Source organism: Notamacropus eugenii, chromosome 6 (genome assembly GCF_028372415.1).
Source record: "Notamacropus eugenii isolate mMacEug1 chromosome 6, mMacEug1.pri_v2, whole genome shotgun sequence".
Classification (NCBI taxonomy): domain Eukaryota; kingdom Metazoa; phylum Chordata; class Mammalia; order Diprotodontia; family Macropodidae; genus Notamacropus; species Notamacropus eugenii.
Genome location: NC_092877.1, coordinates 70,576,562 through 70,589,662, shown reverse-complemented (window position 1 = coordinate 70,589,662; position 13,101 = coordinate 70,576,562). Strand labels below are relative to the sequence as shown.

Sequence of the window (13,101 nt, the reverse complement as noted above, 5' to 3'; positions counted from 1 at the left end):
GTTTCATTCCATCCATCCAGGAGACTACACAGAGACAGAGAGGACTATGTGGAAAGAAGTGCTGAGTTTGCAGATGGTTTGCTCTCAAAAGCTTTGAAAGACATTCAGTCTGGAGCATTGGACATAAATAAAGCAGGCATACTTTATGGCATACCTCAAAAAACTTTACTTCTCCACTTAGAAGCCTTACCAGCAGGAAAGCCTGCATCTTTTAAAAACAAAACTCGAGATTTCAATGATAGTTACTCATATAAAGACAGTAAAGAAACTTGTGCAGTGCTGCAAAAAGTAGCCTTATGGGCAAGAGCTCAAGCAGAGCGCACAGAAAAAAGTAAACTCAATCTACTTGAAACCTCAGAATTAAAATTCCCAACAGCTTCCAGTTACCTCCACCAGTTAACTCTACAGAGAATGGTCACTCAATTTAAAGAAAAAAATGAAAGCCTTCAATATGAAACTTCAAGTCCTACTGTACAGTTAAAAATTCCTCAGCTACGAGTAAGTTCTGTTTCAAAACCACAACCTGATGGTTCTGGTCTTCTGGATGTTATGTATCAAGTTTCCAAAACCTCTTCAGTCTTAGAAGGATCAGCTCTTCAAAAACTGAAAAATATACTCCCTAAACAGAACAAAATAGAATGTTCTGGGCCTGTAACTCACTCAAATGTTGACTCTTACTTTCTACATGGGGACCTCTCTCCTTTGTGTCTTAATTCTAAAAATGGAACAGTTGATGGAAACTCTGAAAATACAGAAGATGGATTGGAACGCAAGGATAATAAGCAGCCTAGGAAAAAACGTGGCCGCTATCGGCAGTATGATCATGAGATAATGGAAGAGGCTATTGCAATGGTAATGAGTGGAAAAATGAGTGTTTCCAAAGCACAAGGAATTTATGGGGTACCTCACAGCACTTTAGAATACAAGGTAAAGGAAAGATCTGGAACACTGAAGACTCCGCCGAAGAAGAAACTCCGATTACCGGACACTGGGTTATTTAATATGACAGATTCAGGGACTGGCAGCTGCAAAAATAGCAGCAAGCCTGTGTAGATTACTTGTTAGCAAACTGATGTGTGTGTGTGCGCGTGTGAGTGTGCATGTGCGTGTGCACACAGGTATGTATGTGTGTGTGTGTTTGTATACACGTGTGGGAATTACATATGCTCACTTTGACAGGAGACATGAAATTTTACAGTTCAAAAACCACATACATGCCTTTTTGAAAAAAAAGTTTTATTCAGGGTTTTCACTGTGGACAGAATTATAGAGTTCCTCACTTAATTCTGATAGTTTCTATTTAATCCTTGTATAAATAGGTGAAAAAAAATTCAGGTTTTCTTTAGTAGTCAATAGCATAAAACGTTGTGGAAAAACAAGTAAACGTCATGTGAAACATTTTTATTGGTGAAGGACCACCCCAGCCATTCAGTTAAACCATCTTATTATGGAAATAAATGATTAATGGTTTATAAATATTTTACATAACAATATTTACAGTTATTGTAAGCACCTCAAGTAAATCAAAGGAAATTTTTTAAAAAGAAAAAACTTCTATCCATACAAGGAAAAATGGATGCATGGCAGTATTAGTACACTACAGTACATTCTGTAGAACACAAAATACATTCAAAGCATCCATTAAAAATATAAAAGAAAACTTAAATGTATGTTTTAATAGGCAAAACAGGACATTTATAATTTACCGTTGGCTTAGCAAGAAATTGGGGTTTACACTATATATAATTAAAAGAACTGACAAATACAGTTAACCCCAAGCAGTTCTGGAATCCTTTTAATATAAGATGGAATACTAAGAACATATAATAATTTAATTATTAAAATGACTTAATTTTCTTTTTAGTTTGAAAAACAAGCTAACTTGTAAGGTTAGAGAAGAAAGGTTGAATGCAACTTAGAGCATGTTTATAATGTGCAGAGAAGTTTGAGAATGGTAATTTTTGGTTTAAACGTGCTGGTTAGTTGATGTTATGACTACTTTTAAATTTAATTTAAGGATTGTGTCACACTCCTACTATTGAAAAACCTCACTGTAACTTTAAATGTATTTGCTGCTGTGACATTTCAAAACATTTTCAGTTTATCAAAATGAATAACAGATTTTCATTTTGGTGGGCGATACATTTTCATTTTGCTAATAACCAAATTTGCAGTTTGTTCAGGGTCTTGAATAGAATTACAAATATTAAACACTGAAGCTGTTTTGAACTTTCATTAATGTAAACTCCTAATTAATTGGATAGTTAGAAGTTGGGTAGTACATTTTAACTTTTATTCGATACCAGGAGAGACCAGTTACCTTCATATAGCAGTTTTGTGGGGTTTTTTTTTTCAAGTATCCATGTTGGATTTTAAAGGAATATGCTGTTTGGCTAATGTTATAAAAGCAAATCCCTGCATGAAAAGAGTAGAGATTTTCTTATATAACTTTAGTCCTGAACTAATGTCCTTTTTCTGTGTTAAGATTCAGGTTCAGATGACTTTTCTAATACAGTTTTCCTAAGTCCAAAAGCAGGGCTTTTAAGTGACTTTTAAAGAAATGTACCAACTCAAATACTTGGGTTTTTACACTTGTGTTTGTGAAGGTTAATGCTCACTGTATTATACTTGGGTATTCAGTCATTAACCTTAAAAACTGCTCATATATTTTAAAGTAACAAATGAGAAAACAAATGGCACAACCAAGTTGTTAGATATTTGGTCTCTTAGGTCTATATTGAACCCTCTTCAACTATTGTTACCTATAGAATAGGTAATAGGATATGAATCCTTCCGTACTTTTTTTTAAAGGAAATGCTATACCTAATAGATTACAAAACAGCAGATGTCAGGGTCATCTTTCTTTTTAAAGAATTAAGCCATATTTTGTGAGGGCCAGAACGATGATCGATTATTTAATATATCCCCTCCCATTGCAAAAACAAGTTGAAAGTAAAATAAAAGTTTCAATTTTGTGACCTCTTTATATAGAATTTTACTTGCAAAACTTTGGGGACTTGAATGCGTTGCCTAATATTTATATTGTACTGACCTTTTTTATTCCTCACACTATATTTACATTAAATAAATTGATTGAGAAGTTTATAGTAAAGGGAAGAGATGCAGTACACTTTTTATATCATTTAAAAGATGACCTGACCAAAAATTGACAGGATTCATAAAATCAGGGATCATTTTACTATTGACTTCACAGTGATCAGTAGTTTTATAGGTAATATTATAGTTAATTTGCAGCATTTTAGTACTCGCATTATTTATTTTTGGTCAGAAATAGTATATTAAAATATTTTTTGATAGTCTATAGATAATGATCAACCCATAACCGTTTTAAAAGAAGCAAAATGTATTTGTTTCTGATTATTGGGCTAACCTCTGATTTTACAAACAAGGAAAGGCAGGGAAATTTATGGGTTCCCCTTCTCCCCAGTGTATTCCATTAAAATGTTCTTTATGTTATATGTTTGAACTACTTTATAATTCAGTTACCAGTCACTACTTATTAATTGACAATTTTCTGAAAAATCCAGTTTCAGCAGACCTTTAAATGAAGGTGAAAGCAACCCCCTATGTGCTTTCTACTTATTTGAATGTTTCTCAAGTATTTTATATTAAAAAGAAAAAAAACAAAAACAAAAAACAGTGCCTCTGTTTTTAGAACTACTGCTCAGTAAAGTTGTTTAAACCATTTCTGGTAGCTAATGACAATTTTATATTAAATTGTATACTAACTTTAGTGAGACTGATTTTTTTTAGTTGTTTACAGTACAAATACTTGTATTTGTTTTTTAATTGCAGTATTTCCATTGTCGCAGTAATTTAGTAAAACTCTGTGGCTGCCTTGATTTTGACAGATTTTGTTAATATAAACTGATTTTTAGGCAATTAGTTATATTTATGCATAAATCAATTGCACTATAATTCATGAATTATTTATTACAATATTTTCTAATGAATTCCATGTATCTGTCTTGTGTTGTAAATGTACTGTAATTCTGTTCCTTCTTTGTGTTGTTATATACCTAAATCTGATTGTATGAATTTTAATTGTTCAGTTAACGTGTTTCTAGGTTGTAATTTGTAGTAAAGCACTTCAATGCTTTTGCACATAAATTTACAACACTGGTGTGTGATTGATTTGCTCATTCAGTAAAAAAGAAGAGAAAAAATGACTACATTGTTGTATTTGACTCACTTCTAGAGAACAATTTTACTAAAGCTAAATAAAAATAAATTTACTTCCTAGAATAGAAATCTACTTATAGTATACAGAATAAATAGTAACAGTAAAGATTATTAAATGTGTTTGTTGATCACTGAAAAAGATTCCCTCTAATAAAAATTCATGTACCAAAAGAAACCCCCTAAAAAAACTAATGTGGAAGGATGGAAGGAGTTTGTATGGAAAAATATTTGGTAGTATTTCACATTATCATTTAAATTAAATAAATTCCTTCCTTTAAGTTTTCATGTTTCTCATTCTAGTTTCTTTTGAGATTCCAGTATCAAAGGAAATGTAAAAAGAAGAGTCCTATATATAAATAAGCAATTTGTAGTATTCCCTATTTAGGAAATTACATTTTTAAGGGAGAGATTAAACAAGAAAACATCTCTTTTTTTTTTTAACTGTTTGTTTGCCTTTGAAAAGCTGAAAAAGAGTTTGTCACATGAACATCTTTAGATATTTTTTAATACTCTTAGTGAAATAAAAAACCTTGCTATTTTTTATCTTCTACTTGTTTTAAATAGTATCTGGCCATTTCAGAAACTCTAGTAGAAGATATTGAATGAATTCATTGAAATGTAATGTAAAACATTTTCCTGGGAAACATGTAGTTCTCTGCCTTAATAAATTACATTTTATATACTGTGTGTATATGTACATATGTGTGTGTGTGTGTACACACACACACACATACACATATACACTCACACATACACATATATGCTCACACATACATATTTACATATCTGCAATCCTTGCATATGTATACAAACAAAATTATTATTAAACTATCAATTAATGTACTTGTGCATCTCCAGTTTTACTAATGTGTGAAATAGAAAACCACGTTTCTTAAAACATATTAGAAATCACATGTCCCAAGTTAGTATTTTAATTTTCTTCTCCATTTTTTCCTATGCATATCATTATATGGTCTGGTACTGAAGGTTGGGTGACAGTGCCATTATTAGAAACTGCACAGTTTGATGTTTATTCCTAATTATTTTTAAACAGGTCAGGTTTCCCCATATCAAATTATTTCCCCCAAGGAAGCTGACATTTTCAATGTATTTGTTTACTCATGATACAGTTCTTTCCACTTTGATATCAGTTTGTCATAGATAGTAAATAAATTCACACCATCATGAAAAGAAATTTAGTGAGTACTAAAAGTTCCTTTTTTTAAAAGACCTTTCCTCAGTCTGTTGAAGCATCTTTGCTACATTTATAGCAAAAATGAAATGTATTTTAGATGAAACATTCCAATCTGTATGTATCTATTAGGCATTATGTGGGTATTTATAATGGGCAAATAATAAATGTTTACATTTAATTTCATTTTAATACACATTAACAGATATGTGTAATTGTACTGACATATTCACAATATCCCTCAATAGAAATTTATACCCAAATAGTAAACCTTAAGGACATATTTTATCAGCGAATGTACATCTTAATTCAAAGTTCCACAGAATGGACTTTAGAGATAAAGAAAAAGTAAAATATCTAGTGTGAGTGAAAGGCTAGTTTCATGTTCAGAGTTTGGTGATATGTTTAATATAAATACATACTTTTCTGAAACAGAATTCTTTTAATACATTTTGTTCTTCTTGCTACTGTTACTGGGTGAAAAATTATACACGTAGAAATCTTGATTAGTTGCTATACAACACTGGATCTTATGCTTAATTGAAGATAAGATTTTTATTAGTTTCTACCATGAACATTTTTCCAGCATTTCTAATTAAATAATTATAGGTAAGTAATATATTTAGTTTTAAGTAACTTTATTTCAGATCAAAAATTTGTTTAATAAAAATATTTTAAATACCTTCAGAATTAGATAAGAATATCTTGACTTAACCTTAGGTAAGAAAATATGAGTTTTTTAAGATCCAAATAACAAATATGGTCTTGTAGACTTCTATTTTCATTAGTATTAATGTTACAGTTCTTTATTCTAAAGAAAGATAATATTCTTCTATATATCTTTCCTTAATTGTACAAAAAAAGAATATGGCCCAATAATAGATTATTAAAATAATTTTTAAATGTCTACCTCACAAAATTTTATAAAAAGTCATGATAAAGCATTTACCATTAAGGGCTATAAAATAGTTTATGTTTGAGAAATTTAATATTTTTCAAATATTAATATCTATGTACAATTATTAATTGTTCTTTTAAAATGGGAGTTTGTCATTAAATAATATCTTGCCATATTACTTCATTGGTTATTATCAACTTTCATTTTCACTGACATATATATATTTCTAAAATAAGTGAAAAGGTTATATTGCAGATCTTGTAGTATTGGGGGTTTCAAACCCCAAAAAAAACCCCTAAAGATTTTTCATTATTAATATTAAGATTGTGTAGTCCCATATACTTTTGGTACTTTTACTGTCATTTATTATTTTTATTTGATTTTTATTTTTAGTTCAACTCTTGATGCAAAATCAGAGGAAGCTACTAAAATGGAAAAAGGAAAATCAACATTAAGCAAAGTTTTGGAATCATTGTGCACATATCACCAGCAACAAATTTTGACTATGTTGAAATTTTTAATTCAAGAGCAAAATGCTTCTCCACTTTGCAATTGCAATTCATCACATGCTCTATCTTCAGAATCTCAAAAATCCCTCACTGAAGATGATTTGCATGGTCTGTTCTGTAGTTGTGGTGAATATAGGCTAACAGAAAGAGGGTGTTTGCAGAATGAAAGACAAAGCTCTGGCGTAGCACCCCTTTCAATGTGTATTAAAGATTTTCATTGCTTATCTTGCCAAACTGTAGCTATTGAGCACATTAAGACAGTAGTTAGTAGAGAAATTGCCAACAATTACAATCCCCACAGGTGCTGTTCTAGACTATTACAAAACTGTAACAATCACTCTACAAGATCAACCTTTTGTACTCCTCTTTCTTTACCTGAAGTATGTGATCTGTCGATCAATATTAAAGAGACTAACAGATCTCGGAGTCCTTCACCACCACCATTATCACCCATACAGACTGAAGGATTTGAAAAACTTAAAGATTCAATCTCAGGCATTTCAGCTTTAGAAAACAACAAACTTGAAGCAATTATCAATCAGCCTCCATCTCTCATACCAGCAGAAGACAACAATAGCAATTGTGAACATGAAGGTAAAATACGAAAAGCAAACACATCTGAAAACTCACATGACTCTTTGCTCATAGCAGAAGAAAGTCATTTTGTAAATCATGAAAAAATTGACAAAGGTGAGAGTACTACAATTTTTCAAGATTTAATGGAGCGTATTAATGAAAAGTTAAAATCAATTGAAACTACAGATATAACAAACCTTGTAAAAGTGTCTAGTAGTGATAGTAATGCTGAAAATGATAATCTAAAATTAGGTGATTTAATAGCATCTCTTTTGCATAATGCAAAGGCTAGTGATTATAGTTTTATGGAGCTGTTGAGTCAACATGATAAAAAAGTAGAAAATAAAATTATACAAACAAGGTTCCGAAAGCGGCAGGAAACCTTGTTTGCAATGCATAATTCTCCTGATTCACCTTTGTTTAGAAGGCAGTCTTTACAAATAAAGAGAGAAATTGCTAGCCTTGATGAAAATTTTGCAAGAAAAAAGTCATCTGAAAAAATTTCGAAGAAATTGATACGCAATGATGAGAAAGTATCAATAGACAAAGAATCCTACATTTTAGAAAACTCCACTTTCCCAAATTCTAAAATCATTCAAAATTCAAATCATGAAGAAGCATCTACATTTTTGCCAGTATATGAAATACAATCATTGCAACTACCTCTTCATAGTTTGGAAACGAACTCTAGTTTTGACACAATTTCAGAAAGTTTTGCAGCTACAACACCAGAGAAAATGAACATAACAAAATCACAGAAAGAATTTATAGCTGAAAAGAAAATGCAAAATCATAGAGAAAATCCTAGATTAGAAAACAATCACATTCCTCTGAAGGATGATTTTACTGGACTTTTAAACAGAACTAGGCGAAATATAGTACCTCCTGGGTGGTATTCTGTATATGTAACAAATAATTTTGTGTTTAAGAAATCTCCCAAGGCCAAGAAATCTACAGAAAAAGATACCATGAAAGATCTTCCAGTTGATAGAACAAACAACATAGACATAAATGAAATCGCAAGGAATACAAATTTACAAGTTGTTGTGGAGCGTCTAGAAGATACTATAAATATGGCCAAAAATACGTTGGATAATCAGCCATTATCAGAAGGATATAAAATATCCAGGAAGTTGAAAGAAGATGTTCATTGTAAAGACCAAAACGCTACTAGAAATTTGAACCTTTGTGTGAGTGAAACACATAAAGAACAGAGTTTCTTATCACATTCTAAAGTGTCATCCAGCAATAGTAATAAAAGCAATTGTCTTGTGACAGTAGAACATGCAGATGTAATGGATCAAAGACTTGATAGCCTCAAAAAAAACCACTTAGACTTGGGTAGTTTGACTTCACATACAAGGTCTGAAATTGGAGAAAATTCTTTTTCGAGTTACTCTAGTCCTATCAAACTCATGTTTCTCTCAGAAGTTAATAGTAGCGAAGGAGTCAAATATACTTTAACATCTGTTAGTACTTCCAATGCAAACCTCTGTTCTTTTGAAAAATGCCCAACTAGCCCTTCAGTAGGAAAAGAAACTGAAAAAAACAAGAGTCTCCCTGGTACATATTTTGGTGATTACAGTTGTAATACAGAAAATGACACTTCACAAGGAGAACAAAAAAAATCCAATTGTGTAAAGGAAACTATAGAACCCTGTTCAACAAATATAACTGATATGAACAGTTGTAAGCAGCAGGAAGAATGTATAGATAAATCAAACAGTGCTAGTGAATCATCTTCAAAAAGAAAACCAGGTAGGCCTAAAAAAATAGGTCCTCAAGTTGTAAAACAGGTTAAACGACCGATTGGAAGGCCACCAAAACCTAAAGTTGATAAGGTAGAAAGCACTATACGCAGAAGTGAGCTTATCAGCAGTGTTGGGAAGAAAAACACAGAATCTCTAGTGTCAGGCTTAAATGAGGGTATTAGTAGAAAAAGTATCACAGTGACTGTTGTTTATGGAAGGTCAAGAAGAATTAAAAGGCATGTGTCAGAAGGTAGCCTAGGCAATGCTATGCCTTTTAATAATAGTAATGCTGATTTTTTGCATGAATATAATGGACTGAAACATAAGAAAGCAGCTGATGCTAGTTTGGATGAAAGAAAGACTACTGTACCTAGCTTGACTTCTGAAAAGGATATCTTTACATCTGGCTACGAATACATTAGACCTATTAAGAACAAATCTGTATTACCCTACCCTTACAGCAATATTATTCGGACAAGCCAGAAGCCTTTGACAGTAATTAGGAAACCTGGTAGACCTGCAAAAGTTAAAATCTCTGGCATATCTGTGACTATTAATAGGGTTTCACCTCAAGAAAGAAAAGTATGTATAAGCAGCTGCTTGCCTCCTTTAGATCAAGACAGTATGCTAGAAAAAAACCTATCAGAAGAAAAGCATGAACACCAGTGCAATAAAATGGATAAAACAAAAAGCGCTCAAGCTGATTTATTTGAGGGAAGATCGAAGACTATGACTTCTCCAATACCTTTGAGACATTCTGTTAGGGACAGAAAGCCATCACTACATTTTTTACATTCCCTAGCATCTTCTAATTCATTTGCTTGTAGAAACAACCTGCTACATAAATCATACAAACTACATTTCCAAAAAACTAAAGATCAAAAAGAAAAATGCAAATACTCAAATAGGAAAGTAGCTTCCAAAGATACCTCAGGAGCTAGAAATTCGGGTAATATCAAAAAAAATCCTGATGATGGTAAATTCACAACCATTAATGAAGTATCCCTAGATCCTATTTTTTCGTCAAGCCCCTCTCTTAGGTGGTGGGCAACTACTACTTCAAATGATTCCTTGTTAGAGGAGCTAAACAATAGATTTGAGCAGATAACTAATGCTTGGGTGCAAGTGAGTAGAAACGAAACAGAAAATTGTCTTCATGAAACAAGAGGCCACTTAAAAGAGGATGGTAGTTTTAAAGTGCCAAGCCCTTTGGAAACCTGCCTTTTAGAACTTGAAGTCTCACCTGTAAAAATGCTCTTTCAGAAAAAGTGTGACATGAATGAGCTTTGTACTTGGTTTATGCAAACAACAGAAACACAGTCTCTTTCACTAGTTAGAAAAGCAAATGCTCGAAATCCTTTGGAAGTAATTAATACCAGAGGAATCAAAGTTGGAAGCAAACAATCTGATCATAATACTAGCCTTTTCAGAAAGCACTTTAAAAAATTTGCACTATCCTCTCCTTCAAAATCAGCAGGGAAATTACAGATATTGCGTAAAATTGTTAGATCTCCAGTCTTAAATGTGAAAAGTAATTTCACACTAGCCAGATTGAGGAGAACTGAATTTAAGAGACTACAGCATGAAAGATGGAGGCAAGTTAAAAAGCTTCACAATCATGGAACAGTTGATTGGAAATCTAAAAGAAGAAACTTAAGATTTTTCTGCCAGAACCAGTTTTTAAATAAAACTGCAGGGGGAACAAATGCTGACATCACACTTCAAGGAAAAAGCACAACAGAAAATCAGCAGTTGGTCTTAGCACCTGAAATCAGGGATGCTTTTTTGCAACAGAAGGTAGAATTGCCTGATTACAGTACACATGCTAGTTTAGAAAGCATTTTTAAATTACATGCTAAAGAGAATGAAACCAATTACAGCCATAAAGATTTTGGGAAAGTATCAAGGCAAGGAAAAATGTGTTCAAATTCTTGGAGGTCAAAAACTTTTAAAGACTGTAGGATATTTTTGAGGAAAATCAATCATATTGAACAAAGAAATCCATTTCAGCTAAATACAATCATTTATTCTCCCGAATCTATTGAGAGTGGAAATAATCATCAGACTTATGTTGAAGAAGCAAAACACTGTAACTTAAGATCCCATTCTGCCCGGCAAAATTCTCTTAAAAGGCAGTCTGAAGCAATAGAAAAATCTAAAGCAAATAATTCTTCACCTGACACTTTTGCTTGCCAACCTGATGGCAATAAATTAGACAAACATATTAAATTTGATAAGAATGCTTCTGATAGTTCTGAAGTTCTTAGTAAATTGAACAAAAGAAAAACACCCTCATGGAAGACCACTGAAATGTCAACAAAAAGACATAAGCGACAATCTTGTAACAGTGGACAAATGGCAAACTATTATTCAAAATATCAACTAGGTAAGTTTTTCTCTCCCTGATTATAACATTTTGTTGTAGGTTTCATGAGTAAAGTATAAGTAAATAGGTAGATAAAGAACACTTTATTTGTAGGTTTTCCCAAAAAAATTTGAAAAATTTAGGCTACACCTGTTCAATAAGGTGTCAAATTCTAAATAAGCTTTTCCCTGTATCTTGAAATTTCCAGAAGTTTGAGAAGAATTAAAAAGAAGAGCTATGGACATTTTGACCTAGTTGGAGAGGGGTAAACAAGACTAATTTTTTTAAGTCCCATCTTTTTACATTAGATAAAAAATTAAAAAATTACCTAGACATTTGCACAAAAATGTACCTTATTGACTCACTAAAGAAAGTAAGCCCTTTTATCATTAAATCTTTAGGTATATATAGATAGAGTGCCACTGCAATGGTGATAGTCACAGATAGTAAGACATTACATTTATTTTGAGGGTGTGCATCTCATCCACACTGCCATTCCTTATTCCTATCTTCCTCCCAGTGGTTAGAGAAGGCCCTGTTTTATTTAAGGATTAGAGAATGAGCAGTAGCCTTTCAGCTTAGATTCATCTCACTTCCTTTACTGCCTCTACTCAAAAACTAAAATCCAGATGTTAAAAACCATATCAGTTGCAAGAAACCAAGTGCCTTTCAGAGACTATTTCCATAACCATTTCCAGATGAAGTTTGATTTCCTATGTTGGTCTTAACAGTTGGCAAATCTTGTTTGATTTAAACAGCAAAGTCATGTACTGCAAGATATTTTGGTGTGATTCCTGTTGTCTCATTGACAAGATTCCTGTTGTCTCAAATACACATGCAATTGTGTATTTGGAAATGAACGAGTTTGATACTATGTGTTATAATTACATAGTTACCCTATAGGATTTAAGACTAAAGGCTTTAAAAAAAAAAACTTGTTACAATCTAAAAAAAACAGGTATAAAATTAAAAAAAATCATAAAAGGTAATGGTAGTGAGCTTTGGGGCTTTAATGTGGTAAAACAGTATAGTCAACTATTCAGAATACATCATTTAAAAATACTAATTTTAATAACTTGCTAACATAAACTAAAGTCTTTATTAAATAATATCTCCATTGTTTTAATAAAGAAATTAAATTTAAAATGTTTTTCAGCATAGGCAAGGACAGGATTTTAATAAATAACTTTTGAAAAAAAAGTGAATACCCAGTAATTATGAACAAACTTAAGTCATAGTTTTAATAATTAACAAAAAATGGAAATCTATGAAGAAGTTGAATGAATAGTGTGTGAAGCTTAATTCTCCCCACAACCCTCAATATATCATACTTACTTCATAAGTCACAGTTTCCAGAGGCAAAATATTCTGCATAAAGTTTTAATATAATACCATGTTTGGGCCTTCAAGTTTAATTAGCATACTTTCTCAAGCAAAGAACATGAAATTTTGGGGGGGCATGACTATATCCCCACCAAATAAGAGATTACTACAGAAAAAAATAAGATGAAAAATGTCTCAGTGCCTTTTTATTGGATATACAAAGAACTTTTGCATTTCAGCTTTTTTTTTCTAAAAAAATGGTGTTTTCTTACTGGTATTGTTGC

At 31.8% G+C, this 13,101-nt stretch overlaps 1 protein-coding gene across 10 annotated transcripts in view; it reads left to right on the top strand.

Annotated features, from left to right (window-relative positions):
- The window catches only part of LCORL (ligand dependent nuclear receptor corepressor like), a 164,193-nt gene that overhangs the window by 118,070 nt on the left and 33,022 nt on the right, over positions 1–13,101 (top strand). For 6 of the 10 annotated variants that reach the window (XM_072620351.1, XM_072620348.1, XM_072620354.1 and 3 more), the window contains one exon: positions 6,687–11,515. The exons of 1 other annotated variant lie outside the window; for it this stretch is intronic. In XM_072620351.1, coding sequence (XP_072476452.1) covers positions 6,687–11,515 — 4,829 coding nt within the window. Of the gene's footprint in view, positions 1–20; positions 4,487–6,686; positions 11,516–13,101 lie in introns of those variants that run through there. 3 more of the 10 variants (XM_072620355.1, XM_072620356.1, XM_072620359.1) reach the window with 2 other exon arrangements.